The sequence below is a fragment of the Teleopsis dalmanni genome, chromosome 1 (assembly GCF_002237135.1).
Source record: "Teleopsis dalmanni isolate 2A chromosome 1, ASM223713v2, whole genome shotgun sequence".
Taxonomy (NCBI): Eukaryota; Metazoa; Arthropoda; class Insecta; order Diptera; family Diopsidae; genus Teleopsis; species Teleopsis dalmanni.
The window spans coordinates 32,971,207-32,993,495 of NC_051846.1; the positions used below are offsets into that span (position 1 = coordinate 32,971,207).

The window sequence follows — 22,289 nt, forward strand, 5'->3', positions numbered from 1 at the left end:
ATAACTAAAAACTGCACTTTATATACAATATTTTCGTGTATAATTTTTATTACATGTAATTAATAGCAGAGATTACTAAACTACAGTTTTAATCTTTTCTGTTGTTCTCAGATCATCTATTGTGATTATATATGTTTTACAGGTTTATACATCTGTGATTAAGATTTTGATGAAATGTTTATTTGATTATATTTTTTTAAATCTTTCCATGATGTGGTGACACATCATATAGATATCTTTCACGGAACCTCTTACAAAACTAAAATTTTTTGAGGTCACTTTCAATGACTTTTTGGCACCTATCTATTAATTACTCTGTCATACCTTCGCATATATTTCTTGTCAAGGTGTCAAGATTTTGAGGATTTTATCCTTTTTTATTTAAATTTTATCAATTTGCTAAGATATATATACTTTTCACATTAAAACATTAATTTCAATATTCTTATGTCCTCTTTGATTAGTTAATCTGCGGTAACTTGTTCAATCGAGATTCGATAGAAGTTTTAAATCTGGGATAACTTTTTCAAACGAGATTCACTTTTAGTACAATTTTCATTTTCGATTGGTATATCTCGAGCCAAATGTATAATACTCGAGATTAATTTATAACATTCTATATATTTTTCGTCATATGTATTTAAGAAAACTAGAAATGTCTACTATCACTACTGCAAAAATCTTAGTTTACTCTAAAAGTGTACGATTGGGCAACAAAATTTAAGAAATCGAGAATAAATCTACATTGTATCCGGACTTACCAATCGAAAACGCCATTAGTAACTTTTTTCACTACATTATAAGTCAATATAGCTTACTTTTCGATGTACTGGGGTTTAAAGATTTAAATTTTTAAGTTGATTACATTAACAAAAATTACACATAAAACTGGTCAAGTGGTCTTCTTATAGTTAGTGGTTCTCATATAAAAATATCCAAATTTAAAATCTGATATCTGAAAATTTTATTTATACTGACATATAGCGTAGTGGAAAATGTGGCTTAAAATAGTTATCCATCCATTTTCACATCGACGTGTGCGGAAAATGTTAAATCGTGCATATTTTTTCATTATTCATATAAGTTTCTTTTTATTTTATAAATACTAGCAGTTATTTGATTGATTTTGACCTTAAGAAAGAAATCTTGTTAACCACCCTAAAGATTGCTTCAGCTGAAAAAAAAAGTCGGCAGGCTTATCGCGACCTTAAGAAAGAAATATTATATTATCACCTTGACTAGCGTTGACTATTAGATTAGATTAGATTTTTAAAATGGGTTGGGAACTTGTCACCGAGTCACTGCATCCTTTGAGGATTATTGTGACATACCGACTTCAGTTGCATAGACGAGTAGCAGTTAAGAATGCCAATATGTCCTTTGGAGAGATGTTGCCTAATTCCGTTATATCCGGATAGGCAGTGGATAAGTACCGAAGTCTGAGTCTGGCAAGACTATTACAGTGACACAAAAAGTGTTCTGCTGTTGCGCTGACTATTACCTCAGCAGTAATAAGCGACAGTACACTTGTCTTTACAACTGATCCTAAGAAAAAAATATTACTTAACCATTTGGAAAAGTTCTGAGCACTATCTCAGTAGATAACATGCTCATCGTTATGATTTTAAAAGCAAGCTAAAATATTCATCAACACATTCAAGACAGTCTCAGATAACTTCTTACACTAAATAGAAGACTTATACAGCTTTTTCAACCTGACTTTCTGTCCCAATTTTAACATTCCTTAAAAAACTTAAGATCGATTAAGGCAACTATGATTAGTACAATAGATCACCGGAATTACGGTACCTAATAATCTCTTCTTAATATTAATAATTCGAAATTATTAAAATTTGATTTATTTATTCTTCTAAATATGATATGTATGTAAATATATCACAGAATCCGAGGACCAAAGAAAATATTTCCTTCGCCTTTTACACAAATTTAGTGCTTATATATATATTTATATATACTTTATGGTGAAATCAAGTTAAAATAATATTAGGTTAATAAATATTTGAATTTTTTTTCTAATTAAATTAAATCAAATTAAATTAATAAATTTAATTAAATTGCATTGATTTCAACCTTGTAACATTTTGATCTAAAATAAAAAAAAGAAATTATCACAAACATAAGTAATACTAATTGAATATATCTAATGAATGTTTTTAAAAACATAACTGAATATAACTCTCTAGATTAAATTTTTAATTAATCTTTTATTGTTAAGTTGCAACTATTAAAATAATTTTTATTAAATCGTTAAATCTAAAAACCTCAGCTAAAATCCGCGTATTTAAAAGATTTTATTGAGCACGTTTTTAACTGCGATTTCTACTTCACTGCAAGCAACAATTATTAATCAACTCGAGCTGAACTTGGGAAGTCTGAAATTAAGGGGCCTTGATATTGAAAATCTCAAGTCTCATGCGCTCGGTTCCGTACGTTGCGGTTTCTGCAGTTTACCGTCCGTCCAATCGTCGACACAAGTAAGGAAGGCACCCGAACGTTATTTCAATTTTGAATTTATGAGTAAAATTCAAAGTTTTGAAGAAATATTAAAAACACAACAAAACTCATTAAGTATAATTATAAAATAAAAAAAAAGGTTTAAATAATTAAAAAAATATGAATAAAAAATAAAAACATGGTCAACACGAATTATAAATTTGCATTGAACCAAGCTAAATTTAAAGTATGAGTACCAGTGAAAAAAATATAAACAATGTCCAAGGTCAACATTTATATATCACATATCACTATTTGTCTATCGAGATCTCGTAAATTTAAATAATTAAAATGTTTAACGTTACTTACCAATTCCGATGCGGATTTGGCACTCAGCGTCCATAATTTTGCAGAAACCTTACATGAATTGGTTTTAAATGCTTCAAAAAATAAAAAATAATTGGTAGTTTTTTTCAATAAATAACAGTTTGAAGTATTAATAATAATGAGTGGGTAATTCTATTGGAACATAATTATTTTTTATATCCAAATAATCGAAATAAGAATTTTACTACAATTACGTGATATTTTTTTTTTATGTTGTTTGTGAGATTTATTAATATTTATAGTATTACCACGAAAAACAACGTCATTAAGTTCATTTATATTAAATCTAACAGTTTTTGTCGACTTAACGTTTATGTATATACAAACATATTTTTTATATATATATAACAGTAAAATAAAGAAGTAGAATATACAGGATCTCTCAACAGAGTTTATTGCAAATGCTTTACTTACTTATTTAGGGAGACACGGGTGCACGAATACTATGGGTGCCCCCACCATTTATTAAAAACCAATATTTTTACCACACATTAAAGCACATACTTGAGAGGACTGGCATGACCCAGTGGGGTAATTCTATGGTGAAGTAGAATATATAGGATCTCTCAACAGAGTTTATTGCAAATGCTTTACTTACTTATTTAGGGAGACACTGGGGCACTAATGTTATGGGTGCCCCCAGCATTTATTAAAAACCAATATTTTTACCACACATTAAAGCACATACTTGAAAGGACTGACATGACACAGTGGGGTAATTCTATGGTGAAGTAGAATATACAGGATCTCTCAACAGAGTTTATTGCAAATGCTTTACTTACTTATTTAGGGAGACACGGGTGCACGAATACTATGGGTGCCCCCACCATTTATTAAAAACCAATATTTTTACCACACATTAAAGCACATACTTGAGAGGACTGGCATGACCCAGTGGGGTAATTCTATGGTGAAGTAGAATATATAGGATCTCTCAACAGAGTTTATTGCAAATGCTTTACTTACTTATTTAGGGAGACACTGGGGCACTAATGTTATGGGTGCCCCCAGCATTTATTAAAAACCAATATTTTTACCACACATTAAAGCACATACTTGAGAGGACTGACATGACCCAGTGGGGTAATTCTATGGTGCTTTCATTCAAAATCTAATAATATTGTATCTAATATGCAATAATATCTAATAATAGATTATTTCTTAAAATAATTCAATAATATAAAAATGACTGGAATAAAAACAAATTAATTTAAAATTATGAGACAAACGTTTTTAAAATTATAACGACTTCATTTAATTGCTGAATTTTCTATATGATACCAGAGAAGTTCAATCGTCGGCATACATCAAAAAGCTTGTTATTTTAATGATTTAATAGAACCATAAAAAAACTGTAACGTATAACTGATCGCCTCTTCACTATAATTCCATTATCTTCCATTGAAACATACTATTAATGAGTAAAAGCAGCAAACAATACAAATATTCTTTCGAGGGTGTCAAAAATGTTACATATGAAGCATTTTCCGCCAAAGAGTGATAAAGAAAGGTGTTAATTTAAAGAAAGGGGTACGCCCACATATCTATTAAAAATTATTTTCTTATGATATTTTTCCACGAGTGTGTGAAAAACTTAATGAATCCTAAACATTGGGTCGGAGAAATTAAACTATATACAATATACTATATATCAAGTCAAAAACTTTTTATATTTTAAAGAATGTTCTTATAAAGATCTCATTAGAGCGAGAAGCATTTTTTTTTGCTAATCACTTTAGACATCTGGTCAGTTGTGCTCTCATAACAATCTTGTAATCTTTATTTTTGACACCATAGCAGAAGGAACACTTTTTCTTATATAGTATTACTTGATGTGACTTGCATCCCCCGCGTCTTTGTATTTATGCCACTGTGTCAAGATATCATTATCGTAGGTTCGGTTTAGTTAATGTGGCAATTGATTCATTTGACTAGCTCACCTAAATCCTACACGTCCATTGTAATACCAATGTTCCGTAACCTTAACTATATTACTAATGAACCTATTTTAGATTATACGTTGAACACATCTGTAAAAGAACTAAAGACATGATGGCGTAAGAAATTTGTCCAGATTCTGGCTAGAACCGGGTGTCTTTAGAAGAAGTGTTTCTTCTTCTTCATTTTTACAAATTTTACAGTATTTATAGTAAAGAATTCGTTCCCAATCTAAGAGCAAATAAGTAGTGACTGAATATACAAGCCACTATCCTACATATATCGGCTCTTGTTCGGCTGAAAAAGTCTCCTAATTTTTTTCCTTCAAGTATTGGCAATATTAGCCTAGGTATAACACAAGTATATGAATTATAATAATAATAGAAAGAAAATATAATTCCTTGGGAATAAGAACTGGTTTGTTGCCTTTGTTAAGTTGAGTAACAGATTAATGCTTAAGACTTCAATTTAGTTATATAGATCATATTGAATATATTCAATTTTTTTTACTTCTAATCAAGTTTATTTTTACAGTTAATATCAAATATACAAATTTTTCATTGGGAAAAACGAATTGTTATTGGGTTTCTCTGTTCGTTTTATCGAACAAAGTTTACTAAAACAAAAAATCCGGAACTTTATTTTGATATCAGTTGTAGTATTTTTGTTGTCTTATATGGTTGGATCGTACTTTGTTCAATACCTTAATGATCGTGTAATCGTATATACGCAAAAAACTTTATCTATCACATTAGTATATCAGTAGTAGTGGAATGGTATATCAGCGATCCCCTTCCTATAGCTTTACTTTTAGATGTGGACTGGATTAAGTTGGATCCATACTACAATTGTTTGAGGCAATTATTCTAAAAGTAGCACTCAATATATGAAGAGGGCCCATTTGATCTTTAATAGTTTGTATTTTTTAACAGTTCGTGCGAGTTCCACCCTACAAACTTAATAATATTGTTTAAAATATATTTTTTATTTATGAGGAATAGATCGCCAGACATTATGGCCCATTTTACCAAATTCAAAAAAAATATTTATTTATTTTAAAATATTGCAAAAAGATCAATAAAAAGTTGGAATTGATGATATTCCATCATTTAACATACCATTTTATGGTTTTTCTATTATAAATTATGTACCATGTAATAAATTATTGGGTTTGGTTTAAATCATCAAAAAGCGTTTGCGTGTGTATTTTCATTTAACACTTTTATGCATTAATAATTATTTAAATATTTTTAACAATTTGTTTTCTTCTTCTTCAGTTTCGCAAAACCGTGTCCGACGTAATAAATGACAGTCATGATGACTATTTTCTCTTGCGTTGGCTGCGAGGTAAGTTCCAAAAAAAATAACGTTTTACAATCTCAGATAACGAGTTAAAACTTTAACGATATATTGAATTTAATAAAATTTAATTTTAGCGAGAAAATGGAATATCGAAGCTGCAGAAAAAATGCTAAGAGCCGTAAGTTTTTATGATTTTCCGAAGGAAAATTTTTAGCACATCTTTAATCTTTTCCGCCTCTTTTCAGAGTTTTTTAATGCGCGCCACATTGAACGTCGACAATTTGGATAAATGGGATGCACCGAAGGCATTAAAAGAATATTTACCATACGGATTAGTTGGATATGATAATGAGGGATCGCCAAGTAAGTGATTTAGTTAAACATAATTTTATTTAATTTATTTTATATTTAATATTTGACATTTATTTCGTAGTTCTCGTATGTCCATTCAAGCAGTTCGATATTTGGGGTATGTTGCACTGTGTTACAAGGCTTGAGTTTCAAAGATATTTGGTACTCTTGTTGGAACGATTTGTGCAAGCCGGCTATGAGCAAAGTAAAAAACATGGTCCACAAGCACGACAATTGGTGGTGTACTTTGATGTTGCTGATTTCAATTTAAAGCAATACGTATGGCGTCCAGCCGCAGAATGCATTATTTCTACAGTGCGTCAATATGAGGCTAATTATCCAGAATTGCTTAAAATGTGTTATATTGTGAATGGTTAGTGAAAGATTAACTTCAGTTAGTGAAAGTATTTCAAATAATTAAAATAATTTTTAATTTTTTATAGCACCTAAACTATTTTCGGTTGCCTTTAATTTTGTTAAGAAGTTCCTAGATGAATATACAATGAGCAAAATAAAAATCTACAAAACTGGTACTGATAAATGGAAACAAGATCTATTCACTCATGTCGATCCAAATATTTTCCCAAAATGTTTTGGTGGCAATTATGTGGATGAAAATGGCGACCCAAATTGTCCATCTAAGGTACGAGTTATTAAAGAATTAAATATAGAGAAAAAGTCACATTTTAATATAAAAATTTATAATATTTAAATGATCATTTTATATAAGTATTTCAAATATTATTCGAGCTCTTCTACGCTTTCAACATATAAATATTCTATAGTATAGTATTCGATTTGTTGTTGTTTTTGTAACCCGTAGAAATTTATAAAGCAGACAACCTGAAAGAAATTCAAGTAAAATACGCGAGGACCTGCGTGTAAAATCCCTTTCGGGGGTGTTAAATGGCACTTGGTTCTTCAAATCAGCGAATGGCTCTGGGGTGTAGATCCGGGGCTGTTCTTGAAAATATTTTGGAACTCAATCTGTTCGAAACTTCCAAGATTTTGATACACAAGCATGCGGGTCAAACATATCAACACATTCGATTATATTCGAATAGGTTTCAACAGCCAGGTCTACGCCTCGAAGCCACTCGTCAATTTCGACGCGAAGGGAATTTTAAAAGCAGGTCTTCACGGGTAACAACAACATTATGTTTGAGCAGTTTATTATGTTCAAGCATTGGATTTAATATAAAATGAAACATCTACTGATTTGATATTCGAATGGCTTATACATCATCCAGCAGCAGAAATATTTTAAAACATTTATGTTATGAATCCAACTTTTTCAATTTACGAATATTTGAACTGCTTGCACATCGAATAACTCGAAGCAGTATTATATAGAATAAACCCTTTTATGGTTTTGAAGTAAACATAATTAAATTTCGAATGAAATATAATATCCAACAAATGTTCTCCGCGGTACTTCCTACGATACTTGATCTTTTTGGATCAAGTTGCCAATTATGTATTGACTATTTTTTGATAACTAGTTTGCACAGAGCTGGAATGCTTGTTTTCAAAATCTGGAGAGTTTAAGAATTGGTCGCCTAAGCACGGTAGTTTGCATAACCCCACAAATAAAAGTCTAGTAGCGAATTTACACTCTTAAAACGTGGAATTATACGTCCGGGAAATTTTTCAAGCAACAGAATCAAAATGGAAAAAATATTAATAATTATGTGGTTGTAGCGATTGACAATTAATGCTAGATCTTCGGCTTTTTCAAAAAAGTTCGGGTCCGGTTTATCTCCAAACCAATTGCTACACCATACAGTGTATGTTTTTCAATAGTTAGTTATGAATTTCCAGATCTGACAATTTAGTTTGTTGACATATTCACCAAGCGAAGATAAGTTTCATCACTAAAAAAATTGGGATACAAGAAATCGTCACCATTTTGTAGTTAGTTTACAATTTCAACTCGTTCAGCGGTTGTTAAACGATAGTATTGTAAAATATAAAATTTAATTTAAACATTTTGAAATCTGCGTTTTAGATAGTTGATGGCTGTAACGACTTAATTTATTCATTATTTTTTAATAATGATTATTATTTAAAATAATAATCAGATTTCTACTATGTATAATAAATATTTTTTTTAGATTATTTGGGCTGGTAAAATACCGCAAGAAATGTTTGTAGAGCAAAATACTGAAGATGATAAAGACTTTACGGAGGCTATAGTCACAAAGGGCAATAAATTAAAATTAGAATTTGATGTAGCTGAGAAAAACAATAAGGATCAAATACTTTCCTGGGATTTCCGTACATTTGACTATGATATTAAGTTTGGTGTTTATAGCATTGACAAATCTACTGGTGAAAAGCATAACGAAGTAGCATTGGGAACTGTTTTTTCCAATGAAATGGATGAAATTGGTTTTATTTCCACAAGGCCAAATACCAAATGTAAATATTATTTTTTTATAAATAAAAATATAATAAAAAATATTAAATATATTTTATTTTACAGATACTGTAGTTTTTGACAATTCTGGTAGTTATTTACGCAACAAAAAAGTTCGTTATTGGGTTTCTCTTGTGGATGAAGTTGATGATATTACGGAACTTTCCGCACAGGTAGAGAAAACTGCTCTAGTGACGAAAGAAGACCTTGCGTAAAATGTCAATAGACATAGACATTTGTTAGATTTTTTGTTACTGTTGGAACGCATTATGATGTACTTAGAAATGGTTTTGGAATCAATAATTAAAAAATTTTATGGTTTGCATTCCTTAGCTAGCTACACAATTTTAATATAAGATGTATATTGTATAATTGAAGTCATAGTATAAATTTTTTTGGCACTGAGTATTGTTGAAACAATTGGTTTTGAATGATCTTTTCGTAAATGTAATGTATGTAATGTATAAAAGTAATATAATGTAATGTATTAAAAAATGTTTATATCTGGGGTCTTACTTTGGAGTTCTTTAAATGTGTATGTGAAGAACTAGTTTTTGTGATAACTGTTATTATTTTTTAAATATGGTTTAATAGTTTTAATTTTAAATATTAAATAAATTTATGTTTTATACAAACAAATTAATTTTTGTTTTTAGTAATAAACTAAAATAAATCATTAAGATTAATATAATAGGTTATATGTAATGATTTGATTTATATTTTGTATCAATGTATTAGTACATGTTTCATGGTTTATGGTTTATTTGATATTAAATAATATTATAGTTAATATTGAAAATATTGTTATTAATATTATTGTTTTTTATTACATAATTATGATATATATTTTTCGTTAAACATAATTTTTATGATGCATTTATATTTTTATATGGTTTTATTATATATTATAAAATTTGATATTAATTAAATTATTGATATTATATATTAAATTAAATAGTATATTTTAAATTAAATATTGTATATAAAATTTGTTATTATTTTATTGTTATGATATTTATTATTATGTATATCATTTAAATATTTTTATGATTATAAATTATGTTGTTGTTGTAACCTAAAGACTCTTAAAGTAGAAATTTAAATAGATTACAATATGATACACGGATTAAGAAGGGGTATAAAGAGGGTAATGGGGCATGAGATAGAAGATTATAAGTGTCGGTGAGGTGCTAATTGAAACTTGCCTAGGGTACGTTGGAAGAACCTTGCCATTTCGACAGGATAGAGCTGGAGATCAATACGACGTAAATTGGAGTTAAGTCAAATAAACATGGGCGACATATGACTTGAGCTACAATTTAGGCAAATATTGAGAATAGTTGTTTATTTGTCCAAGTAACTGTTTAATTCGTGGCTATATCCTGACTTCAATTGGACAATAAAAATCTTCGCTGCTCGTCTTTCATCATTACAAATTTCAGGTAGATATCTGTTAAAAACTTTATTGTAGTCTTTTCTGGTATATGGTTAGAGACGGCATTCCGTCTAGTGAAGTATCTAGTGTAGTAAAGTAATGTATATTATGTTTATATTAAATTTATTATTAAATTACCATTTTTATTGCACTTTTAAGAATAATATTTACACTGTTTTGTTATTATCTTGTGTTTAAATTATAAATATTGCTTAGCTTTTTTTATTTTGGGTTAATATTATTATAATATTTTATCTCTTTTTTTATTTATTGTTTAATAATAGAATATAATTTATTACCGTATATACATATATTCCATATATATTCTATACAATATTATTAATTTTACACTTTGTGCAAATATTATTTTCTTTTTCTTAATTTTGTTTATTATGTCTAATGCACGGATAAGCGTTACTGTAAAGACGAGAAATTAGTCCTTAAACCAATGATAGTGATTTGCTAATATATTAATATTAGTACCTTAATACCTTATTAATACCTATAACATATATTTTTAAATAATATATCTTCTTAAACAATATTTGTTAAAAAATTATTGAATAGTATTTATCAATATTCATTATTGAATAGTATTTATTAGTAAATATTTATTAATAAATAATATTTCTCATTAAACCACTTATTTTATTTTATTACATTATTTTATTCTTAACTTTTTTTTTATTGTAGTATTTTTATTAGTATAAAAAATACAAATCTCTCAAATTTGTATTTTTTAAAAGTATCTAGGTTTATATTTCGGAGCGAAAACATAAGAATATCAGAACTTTAAAAAATATATTTTCCGCCTAAATAATGAATGTATATCGAAATTAAAAAAACTATATGTTTTAATTTCTATAATAGTTGTTAAGACTTATGTGAATATAAAAAATGATTAATTTTTATTTAATTTATTATTTATATAAGAACTTATATTAAATAACTAAATGAAAATTAATTATTAGTTTTCGTACTTTCACATATGTCTTGTTAATAATTACACAAATTAAGAAATTATCGTTTGAAAAGAAATTAAATTGGCTGTAAAAAATATCTCTTTCCAATAATTATATCAACTTTTTAAATATAAACTTTATATATATGAACTTTATATTAATTTTATTTTTATAAATATATATGCAATCTCTTAATACAATTGTTATATAGTTTGATGAACATTCTTTCACTTAAGCAAATTAAATAAATATATTAATATCAATTTAATATTTACTTAAACTAAATTTTAATTTCTAATGCTAAAAATCAGTTTCTGTATTAATATATATGAATCTTCAAAAATCAATTTCTTATATCATATATTATTATACAGTTTTTATTACAATTTAAAACTTTTTATTCTTATATTATTAATAGCAAACAATACTAATTGACATTTATGAAACAATTATTAAATATTTTATTATCTTAATATTGAAATATTTTATAAAAATGATAATACTTTAAAATAAATTGGGAAGTTAATATTTTTTTAAACCAAATATATTGTTTACGGAATAATTTTTCAAATTGAACTAAAAAAAATATAAAAATGAAATGTTCAATTTTATATCGCAAATTATTAAATTAATTCAAATACTAGACAAATTATTCCAAAAAAAAAAAATTAACATATAAAATTTTTTTTCTCATAATATTTTAAAAATATGAAACCACACTTTATAAGCACATATAACATATTAAAAATATATAAGAAAAAAGTTAAAACACTTTTAAGACATTTTAAATTAATTTGTGGAATATATTCAAAATACCCGATAAAATTTACTATTGACTTGACATTTCAAATAAGTTTTTAACATAGACAATTTTTAACGCGGAAAACCTTTCCTATAAAAAATTTTAATTCTTATTTATAATTTTTATGGTTTTAGAAAATTTTTTTGTGCTTAACGCTTACTAATAATGTATACATAATTAAATTTTTTAATATTTTCTCACGCTACAGTTATGAAATAATAATTTCACTTATACCACATTTACTGAATATCGATTTTATATATTTATATAGATAAAGTTATTCTGCATAATTTTTCCACAAAAAATCAATTTAGGTTTTTACTTTATAACTAAGCTTATTCTCAAATTTTTAAGTATGTTAATCAACACATAGTCAAGTCAAACAACACACCAAACGTTTACTCCACAAATTAATTTAAAATTACACAAATAAGTACAACTATTTTGATTCTTTACGTGATTTACATTAAATGATATCATGTTTATTTTACTCACTACTCGTATATATATCCTATTATACTTCATATATTCATATATAGATGTGGTCTAAAATAATCTAGTTGATTAGTATATATATCTAATTATAGCATTGTGATTAGTTGATACATTATAATATAGACAGGACATAAAATACACCAAATCATAGTTTAAAATTCGAAAAAAAAATTAATTAGTAAAATAATAAAGAAAAATTATAATTATAATTAAACTTGCCGCGTACTGTGTGTCATATTACCATTTGACGTGCGGCGCTTACGCCTTCATCACTGTTGACCCTGATTTTGACCCATTTGTGGGTAACCAGGTCCAACTTGTTGTGGACCAACTTGTCCTATTGGCGCCATTGCTGAAAGCATCATAGGATTCGGATTTGCACCGACAACGGGTCCCATTCCTTGTCCAATAGCCTTATAACAATTTAAAAGAAAACAACATTTTTATATATAACAAAATAAAAAAAATAAAAACATCTACTTGATTTTGTGGAGGACCCTCGTTTGGCAATTGTAGATTTGTTAGTAAATCACGTACTGCAGGAAATAGCGAACATTGTCCATGTTGTGCACTAAATTCGGAGAAGCGGCGAAGTAAAGCACTAGCTGCATTAGCAGCCGTCGAAGGTCCTTGTTCACGCCTTTCCGCCAATTGTGTGATATTAGAGTTTAAGTCGTATACCATAGGAAGTACTAACGATGGGCTCTCCTTCCAATCTTTACTATTATAAGGTATACGCGTAATTTGTAGCTAAACAAAAAGAATACCATATTAATTCATTTATTTTTTCTTTAATATAATAATATTTAACTTACGAAGAATAAGATTTTCAGTTTACATATCAGCACACCTGAATTACCAACTGGTACGATTGGTGTAGCTGTCGGTGGTACCCGCATACAAAACTGCACTGTCCATTTCAGTTGATCACCACCTAATTCCGGGTTCATTTCCAAACGCATAATTTGCACAAAGTCCTTAAGGACTTGTGGTGCACAATTCAGTGCACGAGTGAATCCACTAAGTGCGTTGGGACGATAAGGTGATACAGCAACGCGTGTATCAAAGAATTGTTCAAGCGTAAGCAAATCATCCGGAGCCAATTGAAACGGATGTTTTCCATCTGGTGTAAGTGGTGCTGGTAATTGTGTAATTTTTAAGTGTAGAGATTGCATGTGCAGTTGATTTAATACCACTTGACATTGTAGCCCATCCACTTTGAAGAGCACTACACCAGGTTCCGTAGAATTAAGTGCCGTCAATGTTTCATCGCTCTGTATATTGCGATGCAGTTGTCGACGCAAGTATACACAACCAAGAAAGCGTTCAAGTGGACTTATATCCGGCACATTTATATCTTTATTAGGATGTGGACTTGGCCGACAAATTGTATCTAATGCTTCATGTGTGAGCAATGTAGGTGTGGCACCAGCCCAAGAACGGTTAGATGGCACACGTGACATAGCAGATGAGGTATTTGTACCTGCCGCAGTACCACTACCAGATTTATGTTCAGGACTTTGGCCTGGTCTGGGAGAAGGCCGTGGCATGCTTGGTGAACCTGGCCAATTGGTGTTAGCTGGTGACATTGCAGTAAACGGTGAATCTTGGTGACCTTGCATGTAGAGTGTATTCGGTCCTGGACTGTGAACCATATGTGGGCTTGGTTGTGGGTTAAGTGGTGAAGATGGCATTAAACCACCACCACTAGGTGATGGATGTGGCATATGCGGTGCTGGTGGTGAAGTTAAATTAAAGTTGGGATGATTTTGTCCAGTATTAGTAGTGTTGCCAGCCACTGGATGTGGACTAGCCGGAGTATGTGGATTAGATACTGTAGGTGGTGTATGTGGTGCAGGAAAACGTAAGGAACTGTCACGCGGTGATTGAGGACCACGCATTCCTGAACTTAAGAAAGGCGAAGAACCACCAGCGCCGGCACCAGAAACACTGCTAGGATTATTGAAATTATCCTCTAAACCTACAGGTGAAGGAGGATTATCGTCTTCATTTTGAGAGCGGCCACGATATGCAGTATTTTCGTCAACATATTTAGACAAAAAGCTCTAAGATTGTTGTTTATATTTAATAAAATAAATTTTTAATGAACAAAATTAAAAATGTACTAACCTTTAAGCCCTGTATGGGTGTGAATTCATCAATGAGGTTTCGATCAAAACGACTGTAGGCACCATCACGTATCGCAACTAATCTGCCTGATCTAAACCGTATTTCTATACAATGCATCGCTTGAAACGCCAAACGTATAATGAATGGTGACTCTGCTATTATGCAAAATGACAACACAGGTACTTGAGGTCGCTGTAAATAAATACAAACATGTTTTTTTTTCCATTTCAAGTGGTTTACTTTAAATCGATATTAGCTGTAGACTTACCGGTATGCCCAAAAGCGGTATAATTGGTAATTTCGATATAGAGCTTAATGGATAATAACTTTCATGTAGTATGTAAATAATGTGTACTAGGCTATATCTGTTATTTAAATGATTTTCCAATTGTTCACGCATAACGGAATGTGCATTCACAGCTGAAATACCACCAACGAAGATTAAACGAAAACCATTTGTATTTGGACACCAGAATATGTTGAAAGTTACTTCTTTTTTTGGGCCGTAGCCAATCAGCAGGTTCAAGTAATTATATGATTTAATACTAATCATATCTGCTATATTCAGTCGTTCTACAAAAGTATTAATTAATGAAATTGTTATTATTAATAATAATTATTAATGAATTCAAGCATTTTAAACATTTAAATCGAACATTTGTTTCGAAAACTTTATATGTTTGACCTGCTCGAAGGTATCCAAACATTAAAATGCTTAAATCTGCGTAACATTTAAATCGAGTAATATTTAAAAGTCTAATAGTAATGTGATCTTACTGTTTTTGAAATACTCTGCAAAATCGTAAACAAGTGTGTAAAGGTAAACAATTTTAGACCAATCATTAAGCAAATCTTTTACTGTCTTCGGAAAATTATTGCTTGTTTGTTCATAAGTCAAGTAAACAGTACGTCGAGTGCCTTGCTCTTTTTGATGTGTACTTGGAAGCGGTGTGCCATTAAATGCGATTTCCACTATCCAATGACGAATTAGATTATTTTTGTTCATTTGTGAACGTATGCCTATTGATATAAGGCGTTTAAGTAAGTCCTGCCACACATGTTTTTCAATAACTGGCAAAAATTGAGCATTATTCTGTAAATCAATTTAAAAATAATATTAAATTTATTCCTTTATGTTTTTTATATTCATGTGAGTAAATTACCTTTTGCTCGCCTTGTGCTTGCGATCCGGGCATTGGTAAGGACAACAACTTAAGTACAAGAGAAGTAGCATTTGATTCAACTTGCAAATCGCTATTAGGTATATTGTGCAAAGAGAACTGATTTGATAAATTAAAGAATGGTATCTTTTCATCACACATTGCTACTACATGCGCTAACTCAGGTATAAAGTAAGCTGGATAAATCGTTTTCTGCTGTTTTGGTGATGGACCAGCGAGATCATTTGATTTACGTTTATTTGTTTGAGCTAAAAATAAATAAAAGAAGAAACTATTAAATAAAAAAAACAAGCATAACTTTGCTAATGAATTCTTTACCATGCACTTGTGTGCCAGGTCCATGGGTCACTACGAACGTATCAAACTCAATGAGGCCATCCAGATGTGTATAAAGTTTAGGTAATTCCGATTGTTGTGTTTGTTTGCTAACCGGAAGCTGGCTTGATTCTTCTGAGCTTATATCATTTTCATTTAGTTGATAGGTAATAAAGCCAAGGAAAAAACCATATTCCATTTCATTAGGCATGCTCTCCTTCTCTTTTAATTGCACCACCTAAATAATAAAAAAATTATAATCAAATATATTAAACTGACAATAAGCACATTACGTACCAGTACAACAGTTGGATGACGATGTAGTTTCACAAATATTTTATGCCGGCCTGGCATTAGTAAAGTATTGTCCGGTTGAACTAAGAATGTTAGGTTTTGGTTTACAGTGGCCGGGAGGTGTTGCAAAGTTTTTTCACAACGGCGATGTGTAATCCAAAATCTATTTTAAAACAGAAACATAATATGAATTGAATATAAATCTTATATTATTGAGATATAAACAAGAATTTAGTATAAAAATAACATGGGTTCATATGAAGAAATGCTACGACTTGGATGGACCGTGTTCGTGATCTCAATTTCGATATACTGAAATTCAGTAAAATTCTGAAAAATTTATTAAAAATCACGAAAGAGTGATAATTACTATATTATTTAGAGAGAAATTTAGAAAATATTGTAATACAGAATTTTACAGAATAAATCAAAATAAAAATAAACGAATTTTTTTACTAAAGGCAATCTACATGAAAACAGCAAAAAAAGGGGTTGACGTTGAGATATGGTTAATTTTTCAGATGTAATGAAGTCTTAAAATTAAAATAAGGCCTGCACTTATTGACCCACTATTTTTAACACACACTCTCAACATTAGCAGACAGAAAACTTTGTCAGTCCCCGTTGGCAAAGGTATGCAGAGACGATAAATTGCAGAGCTGGCTTTAAATAAAAATTTGACACTACTCAAGTTTACACATAGATCTTTCGTCTGGCCACTAGCGTTAGATCTGGCACATTCGTATTATTTTTTGTAGCGGTTTTTCTAAGGTACAGCAATTTAGATTTTAAGTACAAAGCTTTAACATATTAGATCAATTATGCGTATTTTGCTTACTTTGTTGGCAACATAAGGGTTACATGTATACTGAGCAAAAGGTTAGAAATAATGATAAGATAGAACAGAAATCGGTAACTCATCTTTTTTTGCTTATATGATTATCATTCAAGAACTGTTATGCTTTGGAACATTTGATTAATACTCCAAAAACTACAATATAATTAACGTATCAACCATAATTTAGCATACCTTCTGCACAAAAAGTATCCGGATTTTGTTTGTTAACTACTTCTTAAGTAATAGACCTTTTTCAAAAAATTTTTTTTTGTTATTTTTTGTTATGTTGGAACACCCTTTCTTGACATATGGTACAGCAGTTACCAATTAGTTTGTTTACAGCAGCTGTTAATGTGAGACTACCTAAAGTGCATTTAGCGTTTTTTACTATGGAAAATTCTTGTTGTATACAATTTTTTGACAAAACACGGCACCACTGTCATCGCTCAGGCACCATATTCGCCAGATCTGGATCCGTGCGACTTTTTCCTGTTACCGAAACTCAAATTGCCCCTTCGTGGTAAGCGTTTTGAGTCGATTGAATCAGTAAAAGAGAATTCGCTGAAGGAACTAAAAGCTATGCCTTCACGGGCCTACGAAAAGTGTATGGAAGATTGGGTTAAGCGTTGGCATATGTGTATCGCTTCAGAAGGAGCATATTTTGAAGAAGATAAAATAAATTTGGAATATAATTTAAATTTGTGTGTTTTATTTACAAATTCCGAGTACTTTTTGAGCAGAAGAACAATTCTGCTGATAACTTAAAGAGTAATAACCAGCTTTTTTTTTTACCACAACTACTGAAAATTAACACTATCCAACTTTTATTTACTATGCACTGTTACATATGTGTTGTAACATAAACTGATGATGTGATTACATCGAACTATTAAAAATCATTAACTATTAAAAATCAGTCTTATGATGGAAACACTTATTTTAAAATTATGTAAAACATTAAATATACACTCTTTTGGAAAACTATTCCTTGTGGATCTAAGGATATGTGAGTAGATATCGTCATTAGTATTGGTGATTCAAATTTCAATCATTAATAAACAGTTTATATCATGTCTAAATATGCTCATTTATAAACATATAACAAATTTAACTTAAGCTGAACTGAAAACTATTTTAAAATCAGTGTGTATATGTATATTTCTTCTTCTTGTATTATAAAGAAGAAATTTCTAAAACAGGATAAGTGTTCTATAATGAATATCATTCATGAATATATATGGCTTGTAATTATATACGATGCGACATCGGACAAACGAATCTTTATTCATTTAATTTAATTTGAAACTCTAATCAAAAACATATTTATTTAGTTGCTCTTTTCAAAAGCGTTAATAATTTAGCAAGTGAAAGATAAAGATTTAAATTGATATTTAAACAGATAAAATTTTTTCAAAATATTAACAGGCTTTCAAATTCTTAAAATTAAATGACATGAACGTTTAAGATTACTTGAACGTAAATCTAAATTTATAAGATACCTAAACAGTTTTTGTATTCTTTGCTCTAAAGTACTTACCTTAACTCTGACATAAGCGGACCCAATCGACTATGATCACCGTTGAGAGTTGCTTGCATTTCAGCCATTATAGGACAATCTAAGTGTTTTGGTACATGGCAGCGTAACATGCCAGTGTGCGTGTCAATGGTGATATGAATTTGTTCAGCTCGTAAACAAGGCGTGAGTACAGGTACTGTTAGATATGCTGGAGTACCTTGTAAGTTACCTATAATAAAAATGCAAAACATTTTTAACAAAATATTTTTACTTTTGATTAAATTATACTTACAATCGACTTCTTTTAATAAACTTTGGAATTCCACCTTTAAATCGCTTAGACGTGAAACTGAGCGTATGTAAACAGTATGCACAATTAAACGTTCCATTGAAAGATGATCAGAACGCACGGCTCTATCGGCTACCTCTGCAGTATCTTTAGCACTTAATGATGGTACGTGTACAACAGCTAGAGGACGTCCTGCTTCTTTGCCATCTGATTGCACAGTCAAACGATAACCAAGTTCCAATTTATTGTCTTGTTTTGTTAGTTCACGCCAATATGAAATTGTTATTTTCACACCGGGAACATACTCCTCAACGCTAATATTATCATCTAAACGTTCGTAACTGAGGCGTAATGACTGTGTATATAACACTTCCAATTGCAGAGATTGACAAAAGTAGTGCAAACAATTATAAACTTCGTTCAATGCATTTGGATTTTCCACTAGACGAGCCTGTATAAGTTGATGTATATAGCTTACTTGTAATGGATGCACAAGAGGTTTACCATCTAATGGAATTAATAATATATAAGTATTCCACAAATATATAGATTAGGTACTAACCGCCAGTTTCCTTGTCTTCAACTAACACATCAATATCTAACAAACGCCACGGTACACTTGTACCATCGCCCATAACTGTTAGGGCGACATTGAATTCATGTTTGACAGCAAAAATAACACGACCATTCTTAATCTATTTGAGTTGAGTAATCAAAATTAAAATAAAATATTTTACATATATTATCACAATTTAGAGTTCACCTTAAACTCTCTCATCTGAGGTAGAAGTTTACCGGTTACTAGTCTATGTTGTATGACCTGGTTTAAACGTAACAATGTTTGTTTCTTTTCTGACGGTGTTATAGGATCAAGCGGCACAATACGTTCACGTATGCAAGTGGGCATTCGATTAAAAGTACCAGTAGTTAAGACTTCCACTGCAGCGGGCAGATGAAAATTTGGTAAACGTGACCGTACAAGTGTTTCACGTGATGTGCGTGCCAACATATCGGCGGTTTCTACAAAAAGCATATTTTGTTTGTCCAAGAAACTCATAATGTTCTATACATAAACAATTTTAGAGAAAAAAATGAGTAAGACAATATTTAAAGTATGGAAACTATTAGTGGTAAATGAAAACTCACCGCTGACTTGTCTACTTTTGATACGGAGTTCGCCCATTTCACTAATGCAATTAGACGCACAAATAGTTGCCGTGTACGCGAGGAAAAATTATAAATTTCAATCTTACGTTCCATATCAGTTTTCCTCGGCAATCTAAAAAAATAAACAATATTAAAAGTGTTTGCTATTAATTTGACTCATGAATATTTACAATTCTGCCAATACGGTAAGATCGTGATAGGTACGTTGTGTGATAAACTCCATCAGAACTGATAAAGATATTGTATTCATACGAGCGCCGCCTTCCTGACCTTGCGGTACATAATTTGTCATTGGGCCTCCGACGCCCTCAAGGGGCTGTGGTGCTGGTGCCATATTGTTTGTCTAACTGTTTTTATTTCACAATATATGTTTCGTGAGTGACGAGAGCCTTTACCACTTTGGCAAATTATTTTTTGATTTTTGCAGAAAATTTATATTTATTAGAAGTGCCGTAAAACTTGTAATCATTTGAAAATAAATATTTGCAAAAATATTTCGAATACCGCTGCGAAATTGCGATTAAACTTTTTTAACAAAATATGTGCAAGCGGTATTTGATGTATGCGTTGCTTGTTGACGTTTCATAATTGAAAGTGTTCAGAAATCTGACAGTTTGCTGGTCACCCCTAGCGGTGACTAGATAAACTGAATTTTCTTCTGATTAGAAGGCAGTTGAAAACATATGGTTGCCGGCATATTTTCAATTTTGTTTTTTACACTAAAAAATTTAAATTTTCTTATATAATATTACAGCATTATGTTGAACATATTGTAGTTTTTAAGGTAAAAAGTTCTTAAAATGACTTCACTAACGGTTGCACTGTTTAATTCCAAAGCGATATAAATTTGTTATTTTTTAAATATATATATGTATTTGCTTATATATGTAATATGTATATATATTATTATTATTATTTGCATACATATATATACTTTTATATATTTTTTAATATTCTCCTAATCATTTCGTTAACATTACAGACAAAAATTCTATTTATTTACAATTTTGCTCTTATTTGACATTTCAGAAGTGGTCAGAAAACTGGTACGGGGCAACTCTAGCGGGCAATAGTTACCTGTCAGTGCACATGATTTTAGTGGTTATCAGCATTTTTCGCGGTTTTCTAAATCAAGATTGTACATGGCCTATATGTGCGAGTGCTAGTTTGAGTAAATTGAGGTAAAGTAAATTGAAATTTTCTAGAAATTATTTGCACTGCACTTATTTACCAATTTACCTCATAAAAGTATACGAGTTCGAGTAAATTGATGGTCATTTTGACAAGTGACATTAGCTGTTAATATGTTTTGTTTTGTAAACTTTTTGAAATGGCCAACGAAGTCATCTTATTTAATAAATTTTTAGAAATTTTAAAAATAAGTAGAAACCGCCTTTTAATGGCCTAAGAATTATTATAAGCAGAATATCCAGAAGTATGTGTAAAATAATATCAGTAATTATGTAAGCTAACTACATCAACGCGGACTGCTGTATCAAGGCGGATATTCGACACAAATATTTGAATTGGTAATTCGATTTTAATATAAATATCAAAATTGATATAAATAAATGAATTTAATTTGATAAATTAATAAAACTAATTTTAACATTATAACAGTATTTTTATTTTTATGGAAAACAACTATGAACGTATGAATTTGTTTGGACAACTCTGTTATATATAAAAATAGCTTAATTTTCGGAATATCAGAGTTTAAACTTGGACATTTCCACATAAAAACCACCAACAACAAATACATGCACCAATCGTTTAAGTAATTAATATAAAAATCCTTATATAAAAACCTCGATGTGTCGAGAAGTGTGGTATATCAATATGCTATTTCTAAAAAAGTAGCAAGTGATAGGAAATTTAAATTATACCAAAATAAAAAATTCCGAATATACAATACATAATCAATAGATACGTAAGAGGATCTAAAGTGAACACTTCTTAATATTGATATCTTCAATTGTATTGATATCTTCAATACAATATTTTGTATTTATAC

General features: G+C 29.8%; 2 protein-coding genes across 4 annotated transcripts in view; one reads left to right on the top strand and one right to left on the bottom strand.

Annotated features, from left to right (window-relative positions):
- The window catches only part of LOC119673260 (SEC14-like protein 2), a 29,321-nt gene extending 19,896 nt beyond the window's left edge, over window positions 1–9,425 (top strand). Inside the window, exons 2-8 of the mRNA XM_038084554.1 lie at window positions 6,057–6,126; window positions 6,216–6,259; window positions 6,327–6,444; window positions 6,515–6,805; window positions 6,876–7,075; window positions 8,547–8,853; window positions 8,918–9,425. Coding sequence (XP_037940482.1) covers window positions 6,057–6,126; window positions 6,216–6,259; window positions 6,327–6,444; window positions 6,515–6,805; window positions 6,876–7,075; window positions 8,547–8,853; window positions 8,918–9,066 — 1,179 coding nt within the window. The 3' untranslated portion in view covers window positions 9,067–9,425. The remainder of the gene's footprint in view (window positions 1–6,056; window positions 6,127–6,215; window positions 6,260–6,326; window positions 6,445–6,514; window positions 6,806–6,875; window positions 7,076–8,546; window positions 8,854–8,917) is intronic.
- On the bottom strand, window positions 2,313–20,884 carry LOC119673080 (mediator of RNA polymerase II transcription subunit 14). 3 transcript variants are annotated; one of them, XR_005252005.1, is made up of 16 exons: window positions 20,446–20,609; window positions 20,255–20,387; window positions 19,872–20,171; window positions 19,671–19,803; window positions 18,841–19,615; window positions 16,469–16,628; window positions 16,175–16,409; window positions 15,839–16,104; window positions 15,453–15,768; window positions 14,944–15,248; window positions 14,676–14,867; window positions 13,361–14,611; window positions 13,026–13,295; window positions 12,787–12,958; window positions 2,824–2,894; window positions 2,313–2,461 (listed from the first exon to the last, which is right to left on the bottom strand). XR_005252005.1 is itself a non-coding variant. In XM_038084439.1 (15 exons), exons 1-15 carry the CDS (start codon window positions 20,607–20,609, stop codon window positions 12,815–12,817), a joined length of 4,581 nt encoding a protein of 1,526 aa, XP_037940367.1. In that variant the 3' UTR covers window positions 12,259–12,814. The 3 variants fall into 3 exon arrangements, 2 of the variants coding, with proteins under 2 accessions (XP_037940367.1, XP_037940303.1); XM_038084439.1 differs by lacking the exons at window positions 2,313–2,461; window positions 2,824–2,894 and having other exon boundaries at window positions 12,259–12,958; window positions 18,841–19,048; window positions 19,112–19,615; XM_038084375.1 differs by lacking the exons at window positions 2,313–2,461; window positions 2,824–2,894 and having other exon boundaries at window positions 12,259–12,958; window positions 20,446–20,884.
- Between the last annotated feature and the right edge of the window lie 1,405 nt (window positions 20,885–22,289).